At 39.3% G+C, this 27,079-nt stretch overlaps 1 protein-coding gene across 1 annotated transcript in view; it reads left to right on the top strand.

Annotated features, from left to right (window-relative positions):
- The window catches only part of LOC127621513 (GDNF family receptor alpha-2-like), a 157,658-nt gene that overhangs the window by 77,725 nt on the left and 52,854 nt on the right, over nt 1–27,079 (top strand). The window contains exon 4 of the mRNA XM_052095161.1: nt 8,891–9,302. Within this exon, the coding sequence (XP_051951121.1) occupies nt 8,891–9,302 (412 nt within the window). The remainder of the gene's footprint in view (nt 1–8,890; nt 9,303–27,079) is intronic.

Below are 27,079 nucleotides of genomic sequence, written 5' to 3'. Positions count from 1 at the left end.
ATTAAAACTATGGTTACTATAAGGATACTGTAGTAGTTCTGCAGTGAAATCATTGCAGTAAAACCCTGAAAAAGAGTGCTGTGAGAATTAAAATCTGAGAGATGTACTAAAATAATTGTATGTGATAATCTTTGGATGAGCGGAATTATTGATTCCAGACCACGTGGTGGTGTGTTTTTTTTTTTTTCCATTGTCAAATATTGCTTATTTAACATTATATAAATAGATTAAAGAAGTACTTAACAGTTACAGGTCTCCCGCGGTTCAGCCTATACAAATGTTTGAATTTGTTATGTGGCATATCTCTCTCATGCCCACATCTGCAACACAGCATCTCTCGGTTACAGGTATACAGAAATTGATCAACCCAAGATGAAAACCTTGAAAACAAACAAAAGCTGAAAAACTTAATCAAAACCTTCCAAGTTTTTAAAGTTAATGCACACCTGTGGTGTAACGGTCGCTGCACTTTGTGTCCGGATTAACACCTTGGCTGTGCATACATTTTCAGTAATTCTACAGTCAATCATTCCTTCATATCTTCAAAAATGATAAAATAAACAAATAAAATAACGATTTACAGCTTACATCTTCCAGTTTCCTCTTTCAGTTTGACAGATTTTAAATTGTACGTAATGACGTAAAACATGCATAATTTATTTCACGTCTGCATTCTAAACTGTTGACACAAACACACACACACTGAGAACATACTGAGCATATTATAAGGATGGGCGATACAACTTATTTTTTTTTCTTCGATCCGATACCAAGTAATTTTAGGCTAGTATACCTAATATTGATAGCAATACCGATACCTCTAATACATTGAATTTTTACAAATTCTTTGGATAAAATTAGTAACATAAATTATTTCTTACATTTTGATATATATTTATAGGCATAAGCTTTGTTTACCTTTTAAAAATTATTAATTATAAGCAACATATAAAACCACAAAATTAACCATAGAAATTATTAAATGGCTACTAAAACCAAGTTACAATATGGATACTACAGTAATGTTGCAGCAAAAACATGGTTCATTTCATCAAAACCTTGGTTACTGCCAAAAAGTCATACATGGTTACTACAGTCGTGGTTACTAGTCATGGTTAATACAATATTAGTACAGAAAATCCATGGGTAGTTTTCATAAGGGTGTCATTTATTAACGAGTATTAAAGATCATTATCAATGTTTTAACACCTCTGAATTTAAATAAGCCTGTAAAAATGGTCACACAAGCCCATTATAATACAAGTCATGTCTAGATTTGTCATTACTTGGTGTGAATAACTCCAGATGCTGTTTTTCTGTCATCACCTCATGATCCCTCTTTGAACGAGCGCTATTACTGAAAGGTTGAGTGCTGTCTGACTTTTAGTGTATTTTAGCATTTCTGCATGTCAAGATGAGCAGAAGAAAAACTAGTTTCGGTGCCATGCAACAAATCTTTATTTAATAAAGAATAGGTTTTTTTCTACTTTGAAGCTTATGAGATGCATTAATATTCATGTTATCTAAAAAATAAGATCACTAGATAAAATTAAACTTCAGAATCAATATTTTTATGTGAGGATCGACATTCTTGATACCACATCAGTATCAGATGTATCGATACTTTAGTATTCCTTGGCTGAATTCATATAAAATTCAACAACAAATATATTGTTTACATAATTCAAGTGGCAGGTAATCATGGCAGGACTAGCGTTAACAAATGTACTTACAATACATGGCTCAAACTTATGAATCAAATCATTTAACAAGCATTTTCCTCAATATGTCTTATGTAACAACATTAAATCATTCTTAAGTAAATTTGTTCTTATCTAGTTCGATTCTTACCTGTTTTTCTGTTGTTTTGACTCCTCCGTGACAAGAACTTTGTTTTGACATAGGAAATGTAACCGAGCGTTCATATGGGATCTGCCTAAACACTTGTATATAATAAAATAAGAAACAGGGACAAGTTAAAGTTTCAAAAGAACTTCTCCCATATTTATTTGATGCACGACGTTGAAACTGTCCACTGAACTGCCCGCCGCTTATCTCACACACACACACACACACACACTGTGCACAATCACTTAGCATTACAACAATACACTCCATCAAAATTGAGTCCTTTACAGTAATAAGTGTAGCTTCATGTTACAACTTTAAAATTACTTTACAGTGGATTTGCCGTGAGATACATTTAGAGACGTGTTTCCAGCTATTTAAACCAAATTGCATCATTAAAATTCAACAGTCAATTCTTTTAAGTAAATGTAACTTAAATACTATATCGAAAATTCACATGCCTATAAAGCCTTGTAGAGATTGCTCAATATAATACATACAATATTTAACAATAAAAATTATGTGTTTGCAACTAATGATATTATGTAGGTTATTTAAAATGTCAAAGTAAATGAACAAATATATATTCATTTGTTGAAAATATTCTCTCATCTTTTGTTACAATTACAACCCCACTGATTCATTTTTTTAAAGTGTAAATGCAGTGATGCTCTAAGACAGCATGCCAAGCCAATGATAGCAGCGAGTTCAAGCTTTCACACATGGCACTGAAATCTTTGCTTATTTCAGTCAGAAATGTCTAGAAAGAGAACCTATGTTCTCAAAGAGAACAGCAAAATGGAAAGTTACTTTATCTCTTCAACTGTAAAACCCATTTTTATCAAGATGCATTTGCTCAGACTTCAGCACAATACACAATGGTATGTTCGTCAGTGCTGTAAAAAATGGCTGGAGAAATCCTTCAATGCATCACACTTCTAGGAAATTCTAGGTCTAAATGTTGCTGCATGCATATATTGTTACTGAACATTACATTTTATGACAACATGAAAGTTCTGACATACTTGTTCAATACTTTAAATATTTTTTACAAGTTAGAGTGTAAAATGTAACCTTCAGCCACTTAAAACAATCCCCTACCCACAAATCTCTTTTCCTTTAAAGGAAAAATACTGCTATATCCAGCACAACCTCAGTGCAAGACAATATTTTCTTCTCTTTTATTATCACCCTGCTCAAATATATATATTTATAAATTTTTTTGTAAAATTTTTTTTACTGCTGGCTATATTAACTTTAAAGGCACGTTTGAAATTCATACATCTATGTTGCCTTAATGAGACTTTTCTTACCATGTGGCATACCTGTCAGTAGGGTATGAGATATAGTTGGCGTTACACAAACAAGCCCAGCCATAGCCACTTATTATTAAACCAACAAGTGGCTTTACAGTCCATGCTGATGATTACAGTTTTAAAGTTAAATTGGGTTTTATGCTTTAGAATTATTTGCTCTCAGAATCATATCATGAGGAATAAATTTACGATTTGTGGAAAATCTTTTCTTTTTTTTTTTAATCTAAATTCTGTTTGGTGGCGCTAGTGGCTCAGAAATTACACTCTTCAACTTTCATTCCAAGGGGTGTAAAATGGTCATAAAAAAATAAAAATACAAAAAAACATAAGTGGACCTTAAATTATATAAGTGGTGGGAAAAATTACAGGAAAGTTCGCCCAACTAAAAAGTTGCACAATAAAATGTACATCTGACAGAATTTTTTTATCCCTCTCAATCTATTACACCTCTCTCTTCATCTCTCCCAAATAAGTATTAAAATAGAAAGAGATAATAAGTAATGAGAAGTAAAGAAAGGCTTGTCATTATCTTTGCAGCAACAGTAGCACGCTAAATACTTTCTAACAAGCTCATGCACTACAGAAAAGATTACATCTAAACTCTGCCACTTCTCCTAATTGCAATCAACGCAGGCAGTGCCAAGAGCTGTTAATAACCTTGAGTGAACCTGCTGTTGCTTTAGCCATATATTACACAAATCTTCTCATTATTCAGACATTATAGACCCATGAATGGTCAGCATTGTGTGTATTCTTTGAAGTATTTGCATATGAAACAGGCCCATATGCCAACTTAACTCAAATATATTCATTAAATTATAGTGCTTACAGAAATTGTGACCTGTGGGCCATCAGCTGGGTAGTTCTGGTCTCAATTTGTTTTACAGGCTACAAAATTACAAGTCAGCCCTCTAGCATTCTTGCCGAGAGAAGGTAAAAATTGTAAATCCTTTATATCCCATTGTCACTTTTTTATGTCTTTTCATTTTCACTAAGGGTTTTTGTTGACCCAAATGAGCCACTGCAGATGTCATTTACAGTACTTTCTGATGTTTTATCACATTCAAGGGTGAGTCAAGCATGACTGCTGTGTGTATTCTCTATTCCCCTTTTTGATTTGTAACAAGTAGCCCCTAGGAAACATGCCAAAAAACTAAATACATAAATAATATTATTTATGTATTTTGTTTTTTGGCATGTTGCAAATCAAAAAGGGGAATAGAGAATACACACAGCAGTCACACTCAAGACGTTACAGACATTACATCAGAAATGAGCATAAATTCTGATTCAAAGTAATGGCCAGCATCATCCAATCACCAACCATGTTAAAATAAGATTTGGCAAGGAAAATTCTGAATCTATGTACTGAGTACCATTGTTCTATGTCTGCCAAACATATTGAGTGGTCCAAACATTTTCTGTAGCCTGAAACTGAACTTTTGACAGGAAGTTTGAATTGAATGCACTTAGCTGTATAGAGAGCTGTAGGGTGCTTCCTTGATCCCTATTGAGTGAATGACTTAACCATCAGTGTGCTGTCTGACTGCACTGTCTTAGAACATTTAGAAATGCACCCGGTTTTCATCCTAACTCTGTATACAGCATCTGAAAGGAACATTTTCCAGCTTTTGAATATATCCTTTGATTGTCATTGCACAGCGAATATAGGATGTCTTAAGAAAAATTAGCCTAAAGTTCACGTACGTGGTCATTGTGTTTAAAGCATGCAGTTTCGTGATAATGATTTTTTTTTTTTTAAATGTATTTGGTATTTCGGTTGAAACTACAGACTCCAATCTTTTGACTCAAACAGGTTTCAATGTAAAAACTTAATTAGGTTTCTTAACAGATGTGTTGCCGTTTCTCCCAAAGACAATCTCAGCTGTGATCGATGCCAAGTTGTTTGGTCACATGACTCTGCAAATCAAAAGTTTAACCCGTTACTGACAGCACAGAGTTTAGTGAACTGAGATCAGTCGGTTTAAATTAAATGAAATTATGCGTTGTGTATAACTAAGCCAAAACACAACATCCAAGCATGTGGACACAAGGTCGCTTGTGGTTTTTTACTAACCCCACACGACCCAGTTTAACCAGGTGCAAAATGTGCTGAAATAGTGCTGCACTATATTTAACTTAAAGCAATGGTTCACCCGAAATTTTTTTATTATTTCATAATTTACTCACCCTCATGTAATTCCAAACCCGTATGACTTTCTTTCATCTGCGGAACACAAAAGTAGCAATTTTGATAAATACCTCTGTCTGTCTTCCCAATAAAATGTGAATAATGAGTGATTCACTTTTAAGCTTGAATATGAAAGGTTTTGGTGAGAAACAACTTGACGTTTAAGTCTTTTTTCAGTGAAAATCTGGACATACATTTATTCATGCATTAGAGAAGCAATGTTCAAGTAAGAACTTGTATTGTGTTCAACGCTAAACACCGCAAGTTCTCGTGTGAACATTCGTGCCACTGTGAACGAGCTTCTCTCATAGCACTCATTAGTGCACTGTTTAGGGTGAACTATTCCTTTTCAGTCATTGTTATTTTTTTCAGTGCAAACATGCTTTTATTATGCGTGATATGGCATCTTCTCCACAAAAATCTTCTCCACAAAACTTAGCACTATTTAAGCACTTTACCAAAATTGGTCAGACTGTTCTGAGCAGTGTGAGTAATGGTTCGAGTAGCATTTCCACTTTTGTACCATACTGAACCGCTTACCATTACAAACCGTTTACGGCCCAGAATTCTCAGCACAGTTATTTAACTGTACTCATGACAGAGAAATGTGCTGATGAAATGCCTGTTGTCACATGGCGACTCATGATTTGTCTCTTGCACAATGTCAAATTACTTCTAAAGCACAATAAAAAACAACAGACTTTTCACTTCTGGGCTGATTTGAGTATTTTTAGTAACTGCTGATATCCTGGGATTTTCACACACAACAGTCTGTAGCATTTAAACAAAAAAACGTCCAGTGAGCGGCAGTTCTGCAGACAGAAATGCTTTGTTGATGAGAGAGGTCAACAGAGAATGGCCAGACTGATTTGAACTGCCAAAGTCTACGGTAACTCAGATAACCACTCAGTTCAATTGTGGTGAGAAGAATATCATCTCAGAATGCTATTCTGGGATGTGGATTGGCGCTGTTTTGGCGGCACGAGGGGGACCTACGCAATATTAGACAGGTGGTTTTAATGTTGTGGACGATCTGTGTTTTTGTTCCAACTAAGTTCAGCACAGATTTTGAGACTGTGTTTGTGCTGTTACCTGATTTTCATAATTAATTTAGTGAAACAGTGCTGAAACAAAGCAGACAGCATCAAGTCAAGTCATTTTTATTTATATAGTGCTTTTCACACATAATTTCAAAGCAGCATTACAGAAATCTGTGATATGAGCGTGTGCAAATAAATGATGCGATCAGCGGCTGTAATTCATTAATGTGCAATTCCCCTGTTTGAAGACAAAAAATCCCTGTCTATAAACATGTCATTGGATATCTGTATATCTCATTAACTTCCTGTTTGATTCTGTTGTGTTCCTATCCCTGCTTTAACCAGATGAATGTTTGTGCATGCAGAGTGCAGTCTGTGCTGCACCATCCGTTGACCTCCAGACGTTGGACACTTTTTATGCACATTACCACCAACCAATTTCATACCTCATTTACAGATTCTTTCTCCTCTGTGAGATACCGAAAATTGCTCTCTCACAAACATGCACGCTAGCAAGCACGCATGTGGAAATCAAGGAAACACAAGATTGCATCTATTACAGGATTCTCTTGTTGTCTTGTATAGCCTCAGTTTAAATCTCCATAGATTTACAAGCAGTTTGTGTGGTGCTCAACATGGCATTTGTGGTTTGTTGTGATTGTATTTTCAAATTCAAAATCCTAGTCCTCGGGGAGATAAATTTAAGCTGTAAAAGCTCAGGGAGTGAAGTTACAAGAATGGGAGGCTGTATGCTTTGATTGCACTTGCTCTAAATTGTATTGATTGCATTCAGTGGGTCCCTCCTGTATTTAATTGCAATGAAACTCAAGCCCGGAAGCAGTCTGTGTAATTTCATGATTAAATATGAGAAATCCTGATTTTTTGCTTCTAATCATTATGCTCTGGATGCAATCACAAATCAAAATGCTCATAAAATACAAATACGGCTGTTACACAGATGAAGTTTGTGTTTAATAACTAAGGATTTGTTTAATGTAAACATTGACATGTCCATGTCAAATTAATGATGTGGATCTGAACATGAGTTAATAATCATTACTTTGTAAATACAAGACGTCTGAGCTGTGATGTCTACTCATAACGAAGATAACACTTGGTACAAACATAAAGATGGTTCTTAATATCAATCAGTCTCAAAATAACTTCAAAGGAGTTGATGAAAATCCCTAATGTTTTTCTGAGTCATTTGCTGCCAAAACATAAGGTAATTTGTATGCCTATTTCCTTTTTATTTACATAAATATTATATTCCAACTTATTTAGAGTAAACATCTCAGACATTTAGATCATTAGCAATTTATTCACAATTGAAATTCTGCTTTCATTCTCCACAAGGGGTCTGATAAACCATCTGTTCTCAAAGTTACACCAACACCCTGTGGGTTTTATCAGTTTGAATCTCTCTCTCTCTCTCTCTCTCTCTCTCTCTCTCCCTCTCCAATCAGCAGTGCTGCCGTCAAGGCAGGAGATGCCATTAGTAGAACATATGAGTGCTGACCTTCATACACTTTAGAGGTCCAGAACTTCTCCCAGTCTCCAGCTGATACTTCCTGAATGCTCTGAATGCTTATTTTAGCTGACTTTAATGCAACATTTAAAGACATTACACAGCTGGATATATATCCTTGCCTCCCTTTTTCCCGATTCTTCTTCTTCTTTTTTTTTTTTTTTTTTTTTTGTATTTAATGTATTTGATTGCTAGCACTGTAAAATGTTATTGAATGAGAATGTCTCTCTTTCTAATGCCACCTTCAACCAACGAACAAATTCCACGTTTGCTGCTCAACCTTCGTGTTTCAATAGGAAATACGTCAATGCAGGAAAAGAAACCACGCTTGTCAAGCCAATTCATGGAGGTTTTAGGTTTCAGTGGGGGGATTCGATAATACATTTAAACATATTTTAGTCTTTGCAATGGCACAGCTAATATTTCATTGCCATTCTTTTGTCAGTAACTCACTCTGGAAAACGTTTTGGATTACATGGGATTATCCACAGCCCTGATTCGGACAATCCTCAATAATATTTTTCTTATTTCCTTTATTAATTAATTATGAAAACATGGCAAATTGTTGTGAAGGTTAATGTGCATTTCAGCTCTCAATTCCTTAAATTCCTTAATAGAATTCTCACAAACACCCTTATATTCTATTTTAAGGGTTCCAACTTCTTTTGACCAAACAATTTCCAAATAATTAGTTGTTTGTGATTACTGGATAAAAAAATAAATAAAATCATATCATAGAGATTACACTCACAAGAAGCAATTTCTAGCCAATTAAATATTTTAGAACTGATCATAACTAGAATAGTTATATTCACTATTGAAATTTCCATGACCTTGTTAAGATATTATTAATTTCCATGACTTTTCCAGTACTGAAAATCACAATTTCAAAAGTCCCTGAATTTTCAGGTTTTTACAACTGTGGGAACCCTGTATCTCACTTATCTTTCCTGTTCTCCTCTCATAGGCATACATTCTGGCACAGGTAAAGGCCAGCCTCACTGCTCAGATTCCAGCCGTCCGTGTAACCCCTGCCTGGACGCCACCAAAGCCTGTAACCTGAATGAAAACTGCAAGCGTCAGCGCTCCAGCTACATCTCCACCTGCACCCGCGCACAGGCGCAGGGACAGCAACCCTTGCAGACTCCGCTTCAGTCACAGGAAAGCTGCAACAGAAAGCGCTGCCACAAGGCCTTGCGTCAGTTCTTTGAGCGTGTAGACACGCAGTACAGCTATGGGCTGCTCTTCTGTTCCTGCAAGGACCAGGCCTGTGCTGAGAGAAGGAGACAGGTCATTGTACCTAACTGCTCATACCAGGACAAGAGTAAACCCAACTGCCTTCAGCTTCGCAACACCTGCCGCCTGGATGTACACTGCAGGTAGGCCAGAGAATGTGTATGTGCTTGCATTTCATGAATTTGAATTTATCCATTTAGCAGATGCTTTTATCCAAATTACTTACATTCAAACCAGAGGCAATGCCATAAAGCAACACACAATACAATTTATTAATCAGTGTTATTGTCCTAACCAGCCACAACGAGCGATCAGGACAATCTCATTGGCCAAAATCCAGCTTCTCATTACAGTACAAAAACATAAAATATGTTCTCATTGGCTGTGATTGTGCTGCGTTGTGCAGCATTATCGTGTTTAGTATAGACAGACAGATTGCCTGTTTCAAGAAAGTTATCACAATAAGAGCTCTAAAATACCAGGAGCTGAAGCTATCCATTAGCATTCCCCTACATGTCAATGGGATCTGCTCAGCTAGTACAAGGTTCCTCAGAAATATGTAATCTGGAGTCTGCCATCTTTGCTCGAAATTGGCTGTCATGTGACAGATCACTCGTCAATGGCAACAGATAGGTAATAAGTTGATTTCACTCTTTTAAGAGTCCTTTAAAAACAATTTGTCACTGGAAAAAGAAGTTCTATAATATTTTGAAATAACTGCAATTTAAATGTTTCTTGGAAAAATGATTATTTTGTCTCCAATACATTTTAATGGCTGTCAATGGAGAAACATGGCCCCCCAGACACCATCCATGCACACAAACCCTCTTTTTGAGAGATATTCCTACATTTAAAAAGAGGTTCAAAGAGTTTTTTGATTGACTGTAGTGTAAATAAAACAAATCATAACAAATTGTATCCAGCCGCTTAAAACAACATCTTTAAGACAACTGGCTGCTTTTGCAGCGCGCTGAATGGGCATGTGAGCAGTTTTTGTGCTGAAGTAAACATCCTGTGAAAAATATGTATATTTATATTTAGTTGTCTCAACAGTGCTTTAGGCCTATTTTTATTTTTTTTACATTTATACCAAAATTATACCAAAAGCAGTTTGTGTAAAGTTTAGTTTAATTTAAGTTTTATAATGTTCTCTCATATAAGTGAAAGCCCTACACTTTTTTGGATACTACACAAGCGATTCGTCATAAGCAGAAAGTAACATAAAAGGTACTTTCATAAACTAAAAACTTATTTTACAGCAGATATAGTTTCTTTATATTTATTGTTTATTTGAATCTATTTATTTAGCGTTTCATCAACTCTCACAATGTCATCACACAATACCAAAGAACTGCGCCATAAACTCATAACAGTAACAATCCCCCTGGATCAGGGGTTAAGTGCTTCGTTCATGGGAAAAATCATGCTGGCTCATGACTCGCTCTTTGCTGAACAAGCAGCCTTCCGATTACCAGTCCTGAGCATTAACCACTATACCGCAGCACCCCCAAAACAGATTGGGTACTACACTTGATCTTAGCCAAAAGGCTGAAAAGTGAATGCTTTGATGTTTGTTTAAACATACCTTCCACTATTTATTAATTTCATTATAAGGTTATAATAAGGCTGTACTCAAATATAAAAAACAATTAATTTACTGTTGCCTTGAAATAAAATTCTGCTCTTTCACTATTCTATTAGTGCCTTGATCCTTTGCCAGGAAAGTAATTGCAGATATTTTAAGAACCATCTATTAGAAACAGAAGAGACTTTCTGCTTAATTTGCAAGACAGTGCTCAATTAGGCTAAACAGGACATTAGTACACCACTTTTACTGTTTCCATGTTATTTAACAGCCAACCATTTTATTAACACATGCGTATCCACTGCCACTTACCACTGGAACATTTCTGGATTACTCTGTCAATGCCTGTCATGAAATTAGGCCGCTGCAGGATGAGAAGGCTGGTATTTACACACAGGTTGAATGTTTTTGATTGATACAATATAAAGCATACTATGAGTGCAATGATCAGCAGTAAATGGAGCCAGAACACTAGACCAAGAGTGCAGAAAACCTCACAGATTGTGTATCGTTTTTGGATTCAATAAGCAGAACCACTGGTATCAATGAGATTCCATAATTTATGTGAAAATGATTTGTTGTGGCCAGGAAAAGAGCACATAATCAATTCTAGATTTTTACACTGTATATCGGTTCCTCTAAAAATCTTTTGCTATGTTCAGTGTAGAAACAGTACAGAAATCACTAGGAAATTAGCCTTGAAGTTCACCCAAAAAATGTTATTCACCCCCTTCAGAGGCGGTTCTAAGGTCAGTGGATATTCGTAGCTTATCCCAGACATTGTGGATGTGTATGGGGCCATTTTCTAGGGAAATGTCAGCATACACTTTATAATAAAAGTTTAAGGGGTGAATTAAAAAAAAAGTTGCACCACATTTCTGCATGATATAAATTCTTATTCAATAACCACCTACAATCTAGTTTAAGCAGGCGCAATCAGTGAGTATTTTACTACAGTTATTTTCAACCCTTTTTGCACAAACATGCCTCATTTCTATGTAAATTATGTTCATTATAGATTGCGCTTCATTCGCAAAAATTTCTTGACTAAATTGCTAAATTCCTACAGTCTCCCCTGGTTGCCCCTTTGGAAATTCAATATATTGGGGTCAGTCAAATCAACTACAGTTGGTGGTCTTTCTATTTCCATCTACTACACTTTGTCATGTTCCAGTCTAATTAAGGCTCATTTTAAGGGTTCAACCACTTTGGCTTTGATGATCCCTCCTACAGGACTTATGAGTGCAATGAGCATTTGGTGCTGATGCTAGAAGGAAAGCCTGATCATTCTCAAACCCAAAACCTTCATGCATATTACATGCAAATTACAGTGGTGGCATCAAATGGATTTAGCTTTAAGGTTGCTGAAACAGTGAAGCATCCAGACACTTAGTCCTGGAAGATGTGGGTGAATGTGCCGTTATCTTTAATTCTCTGCAATGTAGCAGACATAGCCACATAGTGTAAACAACCAATGGAATGTTGAAAAACAGCATTTCAAAGAAATAAATATTCATTCATTTTGGATTTGATACAAATGAATGTCTTTGAATTACTGAGACTATTTGGACTTGTGATGTTAACATGGCCCTTTGTAGTAATGTGCATTTAGCAATGATGCTGTTAAAGGCATGGGTTCATTGAGCACATATGCATAACCAGATAACCACTGGAGCATTAATGGAGAGGAATTACATGACTACTCCCTTGAATGATTGAAAAAGAAATAAGCACACAAGGACACACATAAACACACACATGTATGCATTATATAGTGGACAGCACACACTGTTCTTGTTGTTTGCTTTTAAATATAAAATGCAAATTGGGGAAGTGCATGTCTCCTACTGATTTTTTTAAGCCTTTGAAGCACTATGAAACCACTTTGAATGTAAGATCAGATATTGGATCGGATATGTCTAAATGTGTGAAGGTGTAAGTGTGTGTGTGTGTATGTTGAAGATAATAAACTGGAGGTGTCTCTGTATTTTTTCATGTACGCATGAGTGTGGAGGTATTGATGTAGATGTGCTGTGGGTTTGTGTTTATGTGAAATAGAAATACAGATAATGCTGGTGAAAATAAATCACTTTTGGTTATATACGGAAACGCCCCAAAATTTTAATTCTATCATAAGTTACTTACCCTCATGTTGTTCTAAACCCGTATTAATTTTTTTCTCCCTTGGAACACAAAAATATATATTAGGCAAAATGGCTGCTTCAGTCACCATTTCATTTCACTGAATGAAAATAAATAATTAAATTCAGAGATCACAGTCAGCTTAATCCATTGCTTCAAATGTACCAGGCCGACTAACAATGAGCCTGCCTCTTCAAACCAATCCTTTCTCATCTCATGGCTGAATCCATTGCAGTGAAAAGTAGACTTCTGATCTCTCATTGGCTGCTGCTGTAGTCAGAGCTGTGAGGAATGCCATTGTCAGAAAAGAGGAATACATGATGAACTCAATAATAAAAGGCACTGCAGGCTCATAGAGACTATTTAAAGCTACAGTCAATGACCCCCATGGCCTCACTGATTCTACGCACATTGGGTCAATTTCAATGGCCCTATTGAATGTCATTATCTCCTCCCATTCAAATGTCGCAGGAGGTCAGTGGTTTAGGGCCTTGGGAAGAGAATCAGAAATGTGCGTTGTAGAATCAGAAATATGTACATTTTTATCTGAAACTGACATGTTTGTGTCTATGAACTGCAGCCTTTGTACCTGCTAATATACATATGCACAACAGCTTGTAAGGTGAGGTATACTCATTCTGGAGCTCAGAGATTGTGCTGTAAGTGATTTCACACATTTGGCAATCTTCTGTCAGAATTAGCCACTGAATTAGACCACAACCATAATTTTAACTACCCCAAAGCACAGCCCTCCTGCACATGTCAGCAAACTCAAAGAGTGTTTCTCAATGCTAAGAATGCAGAGAACAGACTTGTTCGTTCTTATATAGACCAGTCTTGCCAAGCTACCTTGAAAGAATGAACTCCGAAGGACAGGAGGAAATAGAGTACATCTATTGCAAGCAGTGACGTGCGGTGATGTCTTAAAGAGGCTAGGCACTGAGTTATGAAAGCCAGATTACCTGATTTATTGTTTAAGCTAATAATACGTAATAACAGTGAACGTTACGCACAAGCGCGGCATATCAAGAAATGCAAAAATCAGGATGAATTATTTGTCAATAAAAAAAATAAAAAATCAGGATGTATATCGTGTACTCTCTCTCTCTCTCTCTATCACAGACACACACACACACACAGTGAACGTTACGCACAAGCGCGGCATATCAAGAAATGTATGTATTTTATATATGTGTTATATATAATATATACGATTTTGTTAATATATCTTCATTAGATATTATTATACAAAATTCAGAAGTCAAAACACAGAACATATAACAGAACATAAGTTGTTTATTTTTTACAACATTATGTGCTTATTTTTTTATGTGCAATCTTCATCTTTATAACAGAAGATACAATACAACAATCCTTTACCTTTTCATTGTGGTAGGTTATATACAGCTTCCTTTGCTCGTCAAGTGCAAGGTCGATCCGAGATTTTCCAAAGGTTTTCAGTGTAATTTGACACTGGATGTGAGCTGACGACTTTTCATGCTTGGTTAAAGCTGCGGGCAGGTTGTTCAAATCACAATATCCCGCTGAAGTCCAAACAGTCTGACTGGTTGAAAAAAGCAGGCAGGGATAGCAGTACAGCCGCTGATTGTTAGCGCAGCCACATAGCCAATCTTTTCTTACATGCCAATCAGTTTGAAATGATCGGATAATTTTTGTGCCCTTTTGCTGTACTAGTCAATCTAAGGCTGGCGTAGACCTCCCTCTTGCAATTAACTCATATTTGGAATTAAAATCGAGCTTGGAAAAAATTCTTAATTCGTGATTACGGCCGGTGCTGTCATTTTGATTTTGAATTTGGCGGGGATTAGGCATGTACGCTAGCTGTGGTGTAATGACGTTAGCTACGCAAATGTCCAGGAATATCTCGATTTTAATTGGTCCATGACTGATACGTAACGGAGATGATTACGGGCATAACATATTTACGTCAAAAGGCACAGCAGATTTGTGCTTTTTGCCGTACATGTTAAAGAATACAGGATCGAAGTGCGCATGCGCAACATGGGTTTTCCGCGTGTCGTCTGCAATGAATGGACCGTAAAAGCACTGCTTATTCTACCATTTGTTTTTAGTTGATTATGTGTAACTGCTACATTTGTCATCATAACGTCTAAACAACTGGAATAACACACATATTGCATATATAAATCACAAGAATAAAAAGTAAATATCCAAATACAAGTTTATTATATAATAAACATTTTATTTTTGAATTTTGGCAGGGTAGGCAGTGCCTAGTTTGCCTACCCAGACCGCACGTCAGTGATTGCAAGTTTTGAGATGTACTGGAGTCTTCATGTAGTGCAATTTCCTATCCTAGGACATTTGTAGCCAGTGAGAGAACTACTGGCATTATCACACACCAGAGACAGCATTATTATAACTGATTATTATCAGCATTATAAACCAGTGAGGTTTTGCTGGACTTGTGACATGTTGAATGAATATAGTCCATTATCACTAATTTCCTTCATGTGTTTATTACTTTAGTAAAATAATGTCCAACAAAATAACAAATTTTGATGGAGTATGACTACTTTCTCCCTTGAAAAACAAAAGGAGATTTTAGGCAAAATGATGGCTTCAGATACCATTCAGACTTACCTGAGTCACCATCCGATGGATCCTTGTTATTCGACCTGATCAAGAACACATCCGGGTCACTATGTGCAATCTCAGTATTTGCTGTTTTGAGTATTCAAATGTAAATTTTTTGGTGGATGATGACATTGAAAAAGTCCACTAGAATGTAAGAATGTAATGCACACTGAGAAACAGCCAAAGTCAAAAAATGCATATATGCAAAATTATTGATTTTTTTGGGGATTTGCTAAAAAAATGCAGGCCACTCTCTTGACTCTACTGCTGTTAACATCTCAGTGATATCTGTGAGGTAGTATAGATATTTCATGCATAAAAAAAATTAATAAATGAGTATTATAGCACCTTTAATTATGGAAACTGACCAAATCCACCACAGTTCAACCAGAAGCAGGAAAAGCTTGCAAATTGAATTTGTGCGAGATGAAAAAAAAAACATTTTAAAAAAACATACGAAATCAGCATTTCCATGCTGTGTTCAAGAGATCAAAATTGTCACTTTTGTGAAAATTGGCAAAACATAGAAATCAAAATGGAAGTTGTAGCCACTGGGGAAGACAATGTGTCTCTTTTATTAAATGTAATAAATTACTTGCTATTTAGAGTGTGCAGACAAAGCACTCGCTTTGACCAACTTCATGATTGCTAGCAATTGCCGAAAGATGCCTTGTGTCTGGGTGTGACAGAGTGTCAGGATGTTCTGGGAGGTAATAGTAGTCGATCATTTTGATGACAGACTTTAGCACAAACATCTTAGCATCTCAAATGTTGCTCTGGTCATTCTATGTGATAATATTGATCTGCTGGTTGGTCCAGTTATGAGTGAATTATTCAGTCATATGCAGTGTATGAAATGTAGGTGATCTGCAAGATGTCTCAGAGTGACATATGAAAATAAATGCCTTTAGCCACACATACACATGCTTGAACAAACACCTGATTATAGTTTAAAGAACAGACAAAAGAAAAGCCGTCTCACGGCTTCACGTGACTAATTCGCTGTGTTTTCAGAGGTTCAGTGGAGTTCTGCCCCTTACCAGCACAGCAAGAGCTCTTGTCACAGAACACACACACATATATATATATATATATATATATATATATATATATATATATATATATATATATATATAATGTGACCAAAATATGGGATTTTTGAAACCGATACCAATTTTAGAGGGGAATATTTACCAATTACCGATATGGTGGCCGATATAGTTAATTTTTGAGCTGGAATGAAAACAGACCTTTTTCTATGTGTATGTGCACCGTGTTCCTCATGTTTCGCAGCTTCCGAGTCAAGAGATAAACAACAGTAGCAGTGTTACATTCTGCAATACAAGTTCAGAGGAAACTTTCAACTGTGGAAATCCAGATTTTTTAATATAATTTTTTTAAATGTTCAATAATTGGGGGACAAAGGAAACTTTGAACTTCAACTCAAAGGTATAACTTTAATTCAACACACTCAAAATAGCTTTTCAGAATCACACTCGTTAGGTCATGGTTTTGGACAATCTCTTTCTGACTGGTAGCGCTCTCTCTGCCTCGTCACTTGCATGGTCCCCTTTTTAATCACTCTCGATATTGGATTAAGGGGATCTGCCAATAACCCTTTGTCAAATCCAGTGTCGAATAAAAGTGAGCTGTGCCCAACCGATTGAGAAACTCATCAATACGAGGCATTGGGTATGCGTCAAATTTAGACACCACATTGACATTCCTATAATCAACACAGAACCATACAGACCCGTCGCTCGTAGGAACTAGAACAACCGGGCTGGCCAATCGCTGTGGGATTCCTCTATTACTCCCATATCAAGTATCTAAATATCTAATTCTTCTCAAACTATTTTATTTTTGTGCTCAGGCAGTCAGTAGGGATGGCTACATACCACTTCCCTAGGCACCATCTCGATGTTGTGCTGGATGAGGTTTGTACGACGCAGCAGAGGAGAAAATACATCTGCAAATTCTTTCTGCATTTTAGCAACCTCTGTGGCTTGATATTGTGAGAGGTGGTGTCCAGTGACTGGGGCAACATGATTGGCTTTTATGTTCACCTCCGGCCCGAACTCCAACCCGAACTCCGCCCTCTCCAGCACTACCATTGCCAATGTTACAGGGATGCCTCCCTCCATAAGTTCAGGAATTTATGTGGTATATTTGATGTGTGTCACATCTATCTCTTTGTTTTACCTCATAATCGAGATCTCCCACTCATCATATAACCTCAAAGGGTCCTTGCCACTTGTAATACGAGCACTTTGTCTCCCGGTGCAAATTCCCGTAGTAGAGTACCCCTGTTATACAGTCGGGTTTGATGTTCCTGAGCGTAGAGCAAATTCTCTTGAGTTAGTTGACCCAAATTTAGTTATTCTCTAAGATCAAGAAAATATTGAATTACATTTTTACTGATTGAAGGTCCCTCCTCCGGTGTGGCCACTGCCCATACAGCAGCTCGAATGAGGAAAACCCTATGGAGACTTCTCGCACTGCAAATAACAGGGTTTCAAGCCATTTATCTCAATTTGTAGCATCCTCGTGCACAAACCATCATATCATAATTTTCAGGGTTTTATTAAATCGTTCCACCAACCCGGATGTTTATGGATGGTAAACAGTGCGTATGCACCGTATTCTGCAGCAACACGACACTTGATTTTTAGCTTTGTTTTAGTTTGTTTGTTGTTACTGTTTATATCGTATTATATATTACTGTTATTATTATTGATCTGTTGAGTGAAGTATTGCTGTTAGTTGATGGGGTATAATGTGCTGGATACGGAACACGGTGACTATCAGAAGACTGGCATATTCACGGGAAGACCTTCTTCAATTTTGAAAATAATGGGCAGCATGTCCGGAGGAGATACCGAGGGACATGATGATAAGGAGGCGAGGAACTAGAGCAGGAATGAGAGTATAAAATAAGAAGAGGAAGAAGGAGGGGAAATATAAGCCTTATCTCACCTTGGTGGTCATGGGGAATGTACGATCATTGAGCAACAAGAGGGATGACTCTTGGCATTAATCAGAGGACAGCATGAGTACCATGAATGCTGCTTGCTATGTCTGACTGAAATGTGGCTGAATGAGAAAATTCCAGACTGTTCAGTAGAATTACCTGGCTTTCCACTGGTGCATGCGGATAGAGGGAAACAAAGTGGCAAGATGGTATAGTGGTGGTGTTTGTTATTACCAAATGGTGCAATCCGCGCCATGTAACTACAAGAGCAGTGATTTGCACGTCTGATGTTGAGCTGCTTGCCATTGGATTAACACCATATTATTTGTCACGTGAATTCTCAAATGTTATTGTGGTTATTGTTTATATTCCACCTCCGGCAGTGGCAGCGCATGTGTGACATCATCCATTCCACTGCCTCGGACCTGCAGACAAGGTGTCCAAATGCATTTATTATAATAAATGGAGACTATAAACATGCAAAAATTTTGAGTACTCTGACAAAGTTTTCCCAGTATGTAACTTGTAGTACAAGAGGAGACAAGATACTGGATAAACTGTATGCAAACGTTTAGGAAGCATACAGTGCCTCTGCTTTGCCCCCACTTGGTAAATCTGATAATTGTTTGATACATATTTCTACTATGTACATACGTTCGGTGAGGCAGCCAGCTACTACCAGGACTGTCCAGTTGTGGTCTGAGGAGGCAGAGGATGTTTTATAATTGTGCTATATGGTAACTGACTGGGAGATATTCCAGGTAGAGTACGGACACGATATTGATAGCCTTACAAACTGAATAACAGACTACATCAGATTTTGTGAAGGGTGTGTGGTCCCTACCAAGAAGGTATGTGTTTTTCTAATAACAAGCCATGGATTAATCGGAAATTAAATCCTTGCTGAATAAGAAAAAAAAGCCTTCATGAGGGGGGCAACAGATGAGGTAAAGAAGGAAATACAGATGGAGTTGAGAAGGACTATAAGGAGAGCTAAGTAGAAGTACAAGAATAGGATTGAGAGCAACTGGGCACAAAAAAGGTGTGGCGGGTGGTGCAGACTGTTACGGGTATGACTAGATCAAATGAGGCTGTACAGGGGGATAAGGACTGTGCAAATTAACTCAATCTATTTTATAATAGGTTTGACTTAAAAAGTCCAGTACTGACAACTCGTGATATTTCAAGCTCTGTGAGGACAACAAGGGCTGTAAATACAGGCGCAGCTTGTCTTAAACCATCAGAAGATTACACTGCCCAGCCTCAAGGATATGACAACATATTATCTCCAGTAATGAAAGGCATGTCACTGCCACAAACTACCACCAGTGTGTGTGCCATGAGTACACAGCAGACGCTGAGTCCTTTTATAATTCAAACATCTACGTTATCTTCAACCCTAGACATTATGCCTAGCCTGGTGAGAAGACTGCTTACGAATGTTCACATCAATAAGATTTAAGGACCTGATAATATTAAGCCTAGGGTTCTTAAAATGTGTGTGAGGGAGTTGTTGGGGGGTTTTAGCCATCTCTTTAACCCTCTGGGGTCGACGGATGTGCTGGCGCGTCCTGCTGGATTTTTTCATCATTACAGCGGAAACAACATAAAAGTCTCCATCATTAGATACTTTAAAAGGTCTAAAAAAAAATTCTACACTCACAATAACAAAACCTTGTGCTTTTGTAAAATAAAGAAAATAAAAAGGGTGAGCTGTCAGCAGTCTCTGGGTTCGCGAGCATGTATCTAAAACACGTCACAAAAATTAACTGAAACTCTGCGAAAACGTATCACACAAACATGAGACATATGTCTAAAAAAAGCTTAAAATGTTTTTAAATTAAATCAAATTTAAAACAAATATTATCCTGCAATGTAATTGGTATGAAACCAAGCAATGTATAATTTCTACTGGCTCAGCTAATTATCACTAATGTGATCACACCCACGGGCAGAGGGCACTATTCATACGGTAATGTGCTGAGGTGATCAATGCAAATGGTAAACGCCCCCGACTGTGTCGTAAAAACAAAGTTAATTCACTTTTCTGCACGTTTGAAACACAGCATGATACACAAGTGAGAAAACTCCTGGATAGTGATGAAGAGTTAACATTTTCCTCAGAAGAAGAGCGGGACTCCGATGAATGTTTGTATTTTTAAGAGAGACATGATCCAGTCGAGGAAAACATTTTGGACGAGTAAGTAATTTAGTTTTAATTAGTTGACATGCTATTTTATAAAAACATGTACATATTTTACTAGTGGGACTGTTTCCAGACTTCCCAGCCAGAATTCAGAGTATTGAAATTTGAAATATGTCCTAATAAGCAATAAGATATGTAATATGATATTTAAAATAATATGAATGTTTAGATTATATTTTAACTAGTGTTTATACTGCCTCTTTATCATCAACAAAGCTTGTGCTTGTAAATTTTGTGTTCAGGTTAAATGAGTAAAATGCACTTTAAATATGCCCATATTAGAAAATCAGCATATTATAATTATATCTGAAGTATCATGTGACACTGAAGACTGCAGTAATCATGCTGAAAATTCAGCTTTGATCACAAATTGCATTTTGCAATATATTCAAATAGAAAACTGTTCTTTTAAATTGTAAAAATAGTTCACAATATTACATTTACATTTATTCATTTGGCTTACAAAATACTTACTTACAAAAGAGGAAGAACATCAGGGAATCATCTTAGGGAGACAGTGGTACAAAAAGTGCCATATTACAAAGTTTCACTATCATCAGAATAGTATACAAAACAGATTTAAGTGCAACAAGAAATGTAAATTATTTTTTTTTATTTTATTTTTTTATTTTTTTAGTGACTGTTAAGTGCTTTTGGAAAAGATGTGTTTTTAGCCGTTTTTTTGAAGATAGAGAGTGAGTTAGCTTCCCGGATTGAGTTGGGAAGGTCATTCCACCACCGTGGTATGATGAAACTGAAAGTCCGGGAAAGTGTTTTGGTGCCTCTTTGTTTTGGTACGACAAGGCGACGTTCCTTAGCTGACCGCAGGCTTCTGGTGGGAACGTAGCTCTGCATAAATGTATTTAGGTATGCTGGAGCAGACCCAGTGACTGTTTTATATGCCAGCATCAGGGCCTTGAATTTAATACGTGCATGAACCGGCAGCCAGTGGAGAGAGACAAAGAGTGGTGTAACGTGCTCTCTTAGGTTCATTAAAGACCAGACGTGCTGCTGCATTCTGGATCATTTGGAGAGGTCTAATAGCACATGCAGGAAGGCCTGCAATGAGAGCGTTACAGTAGTCCAGTCTAGTTATGACAACGGACTGAACGAGCAGTTGTGTGGCATGTACAGAGAGGAAGGGTCTTATCTTCCTGATATTTTAGAGTGTAAATCTACATGATCTTGCAGTCTTTGAAATGTAGTCTGTGAAATTTAGCTCATCATCAATTTGTTATTGTTTTTACTGTATTTTGTATCAAATAAATGCAGTCTTGGTGAGCAGAACAGACTTCTTTTATAAGGTAGAGTAGGTCCAAAATTAAGTAAAGTCTTTATGTAAAGAAAATGTATAGTCAGATTACTTCTTTTAACTTAAAACTTGATTTTCATCATTAAGTCTCCTCACATTCATTCTCTTTCTGTCACATTCCTCACTGATAGGCCCAGGTGAGGGGTCTTTTGTCTCCTCAGGTGTGAATTACAATCAATATTCATGATAGTTCATGCCTCCTTGCATATTTTTTTTTTTGAACCTTTATTTATCCAGGTAAACTGTTTGAGAACCACTTCTCATTTACAAACATGACCTGGCCAAGAGGCTACAGGAATAAATAAGAACATACTGTACAGCTGTACATAGTCAAACACATAACACATAGAACAAGCAACTAAATTAAAAAAAGATAGACAACAAAGGGGAAAAGAAAAGGAATAGAGTGCTTAAATATGTGTGTATAAATATGGTTCATGATTGTCAGCAGGAACAAGAGTCACCTATGTAATTTTCGAGATTTTGTTTAAAGCTGGAGATTGGGATCAGAGATGTAAGTTTCAGGGTATTTTATGGTATATTCCAGTCATGCACTGATGCAAAGCGGAAGGCATTACGTCCAAAGGTAGTAGAAGTGGGGGGGGTACTAAACTGAATCAAATTACTTGATCTTGTGTGATAGGTGTTATGAGCGGCATGAAGTAGGGATGACAAATATAGAGGTGCCTTGCCCAGAATTGTCTTGTATATGAAGAGAAACCAATGATGGAGCCGCTGGGTATAAAGGGAGGGCCAACCCACCAGTTTATACAGGTCACAGTGATGAGTGTGAAAGGCTGCATTAGTGGCAAAACGGATGGCTGAATGATAGATTGCATATAACCTTTCTAACACTAAAAGTGTCTTACAAAAGTTCAATTACTATATTGTTTTGTATGAATGAGTGATCAGGATGGTTTTTACATAATTTTGTAGCAAAAACTTTAGGCTCCAAGGCTTGTGGATATATCAATGACTTAAACATTTTGTTATGTCAAAAACCATGCATAAACGTTATTTTCTCAAAAATACAAACATGTAAACACATGTCGCTCACATATTATTGTAGCCCAGTTTGTGCTGAATACATTGTTATCAGACTTTAGCCATTAATGTGTTTTTAAGCAACTGAAAAAAGCGCAAATGTCAAGGCATGTCAAAACTTCTCCAGGGCCCAAAACACCCTCAGACCCCAGAGGGTTAACCTCTCACTGAAACTGCAGAAGTTGCCTACCATATGGAAAACATCATGTATTGTTCCTGGGCCCAAGAATACACATCCTAGTACCCCTATGGATTTCAGGCCCATGGTCCTGACATCATAGGTAATGACAATATTTGATAGAATAGTTCTCCAACACCTTAAGTCTTTGGCACGTGATAGCTTGGATCCACTGCGGTTTGCTTACCAGGCCAGGATAGGAGTGGAAGTCGCAATAATTTATATGCTCCATAGAGCTTACACACATCTTGAGAAATCACAAAAGTGAGGATTATGTTTTTTGACTTTTCAAGTGCATTCGACACTGTACAGCCATTGAGGCTGGCGGAGAAGTTATCTACAATGAAGGTGGATCAGAGTATGGTGTCACTGATTGTAGATTGTCTCACAGATAGGCAACAGTTTGTTAGACTGCAGGGATGCTCATCGGAGCGGTTTCTGAGTAGTTATGGTGCACCACAGGGGACTGTTTTGTCACCTTTATACACTTCTGACTTTCAATATAACTCTGGAGCATGCCATTTGCAAAAGTTCTCAGATGACTCATCCATTGTTGGATGTATTACAGAGGACATGGATGGAGAATGTAGAGATCTTATAGGGAACTTTGTAAACTGGTGTGACAGAATCCACCTTCAGTTAAATGCAAAGAAAACTAGGGAGCTGGTGGTTGATTTTAGGCAATGTTGGCAGGCACCTACTCCTTTCACAATTAGGGGGAGGGAGTTGAAATTGTGGACAGTTATAAATTCCTAGGGGTTCACCTCAGTAACAAACTGGATTGGTCAGATAACACAGAGGCAGTCTATTAGAAAGCGCAAAGTAGGTTCTCTTACGAGAGGTTCTCTCGTATTGCGTAAGCTAGCTTACGCTACGGGAAAGATTCATCGTTTCTGAGATATTGAAGCCAAAAATGTATCCTTAATTTTGTATCCACTGTCAACGCAGTGCAGCAGCTGCATACCTTGAGCGGGCTAGCTAGCGAGCTCATTGGTTGCTCTGCGGCAACTGCTGCAGCCTATAGACGAACTTGAGTGAACTCGCGTCCAATGACGAAGCCAGCGCCGTCACTGTATCAAAGCCCGCCAGAATGGCCGTGGCTAGAGTGCATGTAAGCGTAAGTTCAGTAGGCTGGAACCCTGATTTTCATCTATTCAGCGAAGCTCTTCGCATCTCTGAACTGCAGAAGCGGCGTCGCCGTTCGAGGGGCATCTAGCAAGCATGGACAGCGCTCGAAGAAGCCGGCCGTCTTCGCCACCTTCAGCCATCCTGCGAGCTACACCATCCGGCGACGTATCCTTTTAGAGCAAGCTAGTTCCTCAGCGAACTTCACAAAAGAGCAACGAGCGTCTTTTTAAAGATGCCTCGCACCACCTGCGCCTCATGCCGCGCCCCTCTCAGCGCCGGAGACCGCCACCTCATCTGCGCTCTCTGCCTGGGACTGGAACATGCAGAGCTCGCCCTGCGCTGGCCGGATGCGACCTCTGCGAGGAGCTTCGATGTCGACCCTCGCGGGCTCGACTCGAAGCACTCAAAACCGAAGCCGCCGCGCCGCCTTTCATTTCACCGCGCAGAAAGAAGCGCCACTCCCAAAGGCTGCCGGAACCGGTGTTAGAAGCGTCTACCTCGCCGGAGCCTCTCCCTCGAGCCTCGCTTTCACCCTCCCCGCCCCCCCGGGACGCGCAGTTGCCGCCGAGCGGCTGCACTGTTGCCGCCGAGCGGCCGCACTGTTGCCATCTCGGATGACGAGGCGGAGGATAAGGGCTGCTGTTCCATCATGGCTTCGGACAGCGAGGAGTGTTCAAGCTCCCAAGCTTCCTCCTCGGCCCAGGAATCCAGCAGGACCCGCGCCGGAGTCGAGGAAGAACTAACGCGCCTCCTCACACAGGCCGTCGACCGCCTCGGGCCAACAGACTCGACGGCTGCTTTCTTCAGAGCCGTCGCCGTGCGGCGCCCGCGGGCCGGGCCACTCCCTTCCTGCCAGAACTCCACGCCGAGCTTTCTAAATCGTGGAACGCGCCTCTGTCGGCCAGGATCCGATCCCATGTCTCCACCTCTCTCGCTTCGGTGGACGGCGCCACCGAGAGGGGCTACTCTTCCATCCCCCCGGTCGAGGATTCGGTAGCAGCACACCTTTGCCCGCCCTCCGCAAGATGGCGGTCTAAGCCAGTGCTCCCGTCTAAGGCCTGCAGAACTACTTCCGCCTGTGTTGGCCGCGCCTATGCCGCCGCCGGCCAAGCCGCATCTGCTCTGCATTCCATGGCCGTTTTACAGATCCTCCAAGTGGACCTTCTTCGAGAGTGGGATGAGAAAGGCAGGCACCCAGAGGCTGTTTCACGGGCTGCCAGCCGATCAGAGTGACTCAGACCTGTATCTCAGCTCTGCAGCCCTGGGCAGTGGCCGAATGGTATCAGCGGGGAGTGACGATGGGAGCTGTATCTCGCCGAAAAATCATCTCGACAGACGCGTTCAAGACGGGTTGGGGCGCGGTCTGCGAGGGCTCTCCGGTTTTTGGCCTATGGTCAGTTCAGGAAAAGCTCCTTCACATAAATTGTCTGGAAATGATAGCGGTCGAGTACGCGCTCGTGCGCTTCCTCCCGGTCATTCAGGGTCACCACGTCCTGGTCCGTTCGGACAACAGATCTGTGGTATCCTATCTAAACCGTCAGGGCGGTGTCAGATCCAGGAACCTCTTCCATCTGACAAAACGCATACTGAGTTGGTCCCAGTGCCACCTGCGCTCGCTGAGGGCGACGCACGTGCCAGGCCACCTGAATGACGGCCCAGACAGACTGTCCAGAGACAATATTTCCCCAGGGGAATGGTCCCTGCACGCACAAACAGTCCAGAAGTTATGGAGCATATTCGGCAGAGCAGAGATAGACCTCTTTGCGTCAGAAGAGAACTCTCACTGCCCAGTATTTTTCTCAAAAAGCGAGGACGCGCTGGCCCAGAACTGGCCCAACCGCCCGCTTTACGCCTCCCGTCTCGCTATTGCCACAGGTAATGCGGAGGATCAGGGAAACGCGTCACTCGGTGCTCCTCATAGCCCGCGCTGGGAGAATCAGACATGGTTCCCGGAGCTTACGCAGCTGTCACTGACAGCCCCGTGGCCCATTCCAGTGAGAGCAGATCTCCTCTCTCAAGCTCGCGGCACGATCTGGCATCCCCACCCAGAGCGCTGGGCGCTGCATGCGTGGGTGATCAACGACTACCCGTCGCTTTGCCAGGAGTAATAAACACTATCATACACGCTAGAGCCCCTTCCACGAGAAGACTCTATGCGTCCAAATGGTCTGTGTTTTCAAAATGGTGCACCGACAGAGACCTGGACCCACGGACATGTGGGGTGTCGTCGCTGCTCGTGTTTTTACAAGAGCTGCTGGATAAGGGCAGATCCCCATCCACGCTCAAAGTGTACGTGGCGGCCGTCGCAGCGTTCGCTGAACCCCTGCACGGCCAGTCACTGGGAAAAAACGAGCTGGTCATCCGCTTCCTCAGGGGAGCTAGAAGGATGAACCCTCCACGCCCCCCATCGGTTCCTATCTGGGATCTTTCCGTAGTTCTCGAAGCTATGAAAGCCCCCTTTCGAACCGCTTCAATCCGTGGATTTGAAATACCTTTCACTTAAAACCATTTTTCTAACTGCTCTGTCATCAGTTAAACGTGTGGGAGACCTTCATGCGCTGTCTGTCAGCGCTGCGTGTCTTGAGATTGGACCAAGTGACTCCAAGGTCATTTTAAAGCCTAGACACGGCTATGTCCCCAAGGTGATCGGTACTCCTTTCAGAGCACAAATCATTTCCCTATCGGCGCTGCCAGCATCCGATAGCGAACGTGACGCCAATCTCCTTTGCCCAGTC

Source organism: Xyrauchen texanus, chromosome 27, assembly GCF_025860055.1.
Source record: "Xyrauchen texanus isolate HMW12.3.18 chromosome 27, RBS_HiC_50CHRs, whole genome shotgun sequence".
NCBI classification, from domain to species: domain Eukaryota; kingdom Metazoa; phylum Chordata; class Actinopteri; order Cypriniformes; family Catostomidae; genus Xyrauchen; species Xyrauchen texanus.
This window is presented reverse-complemented; position numbering and strand designations above follow the sequence as displayed.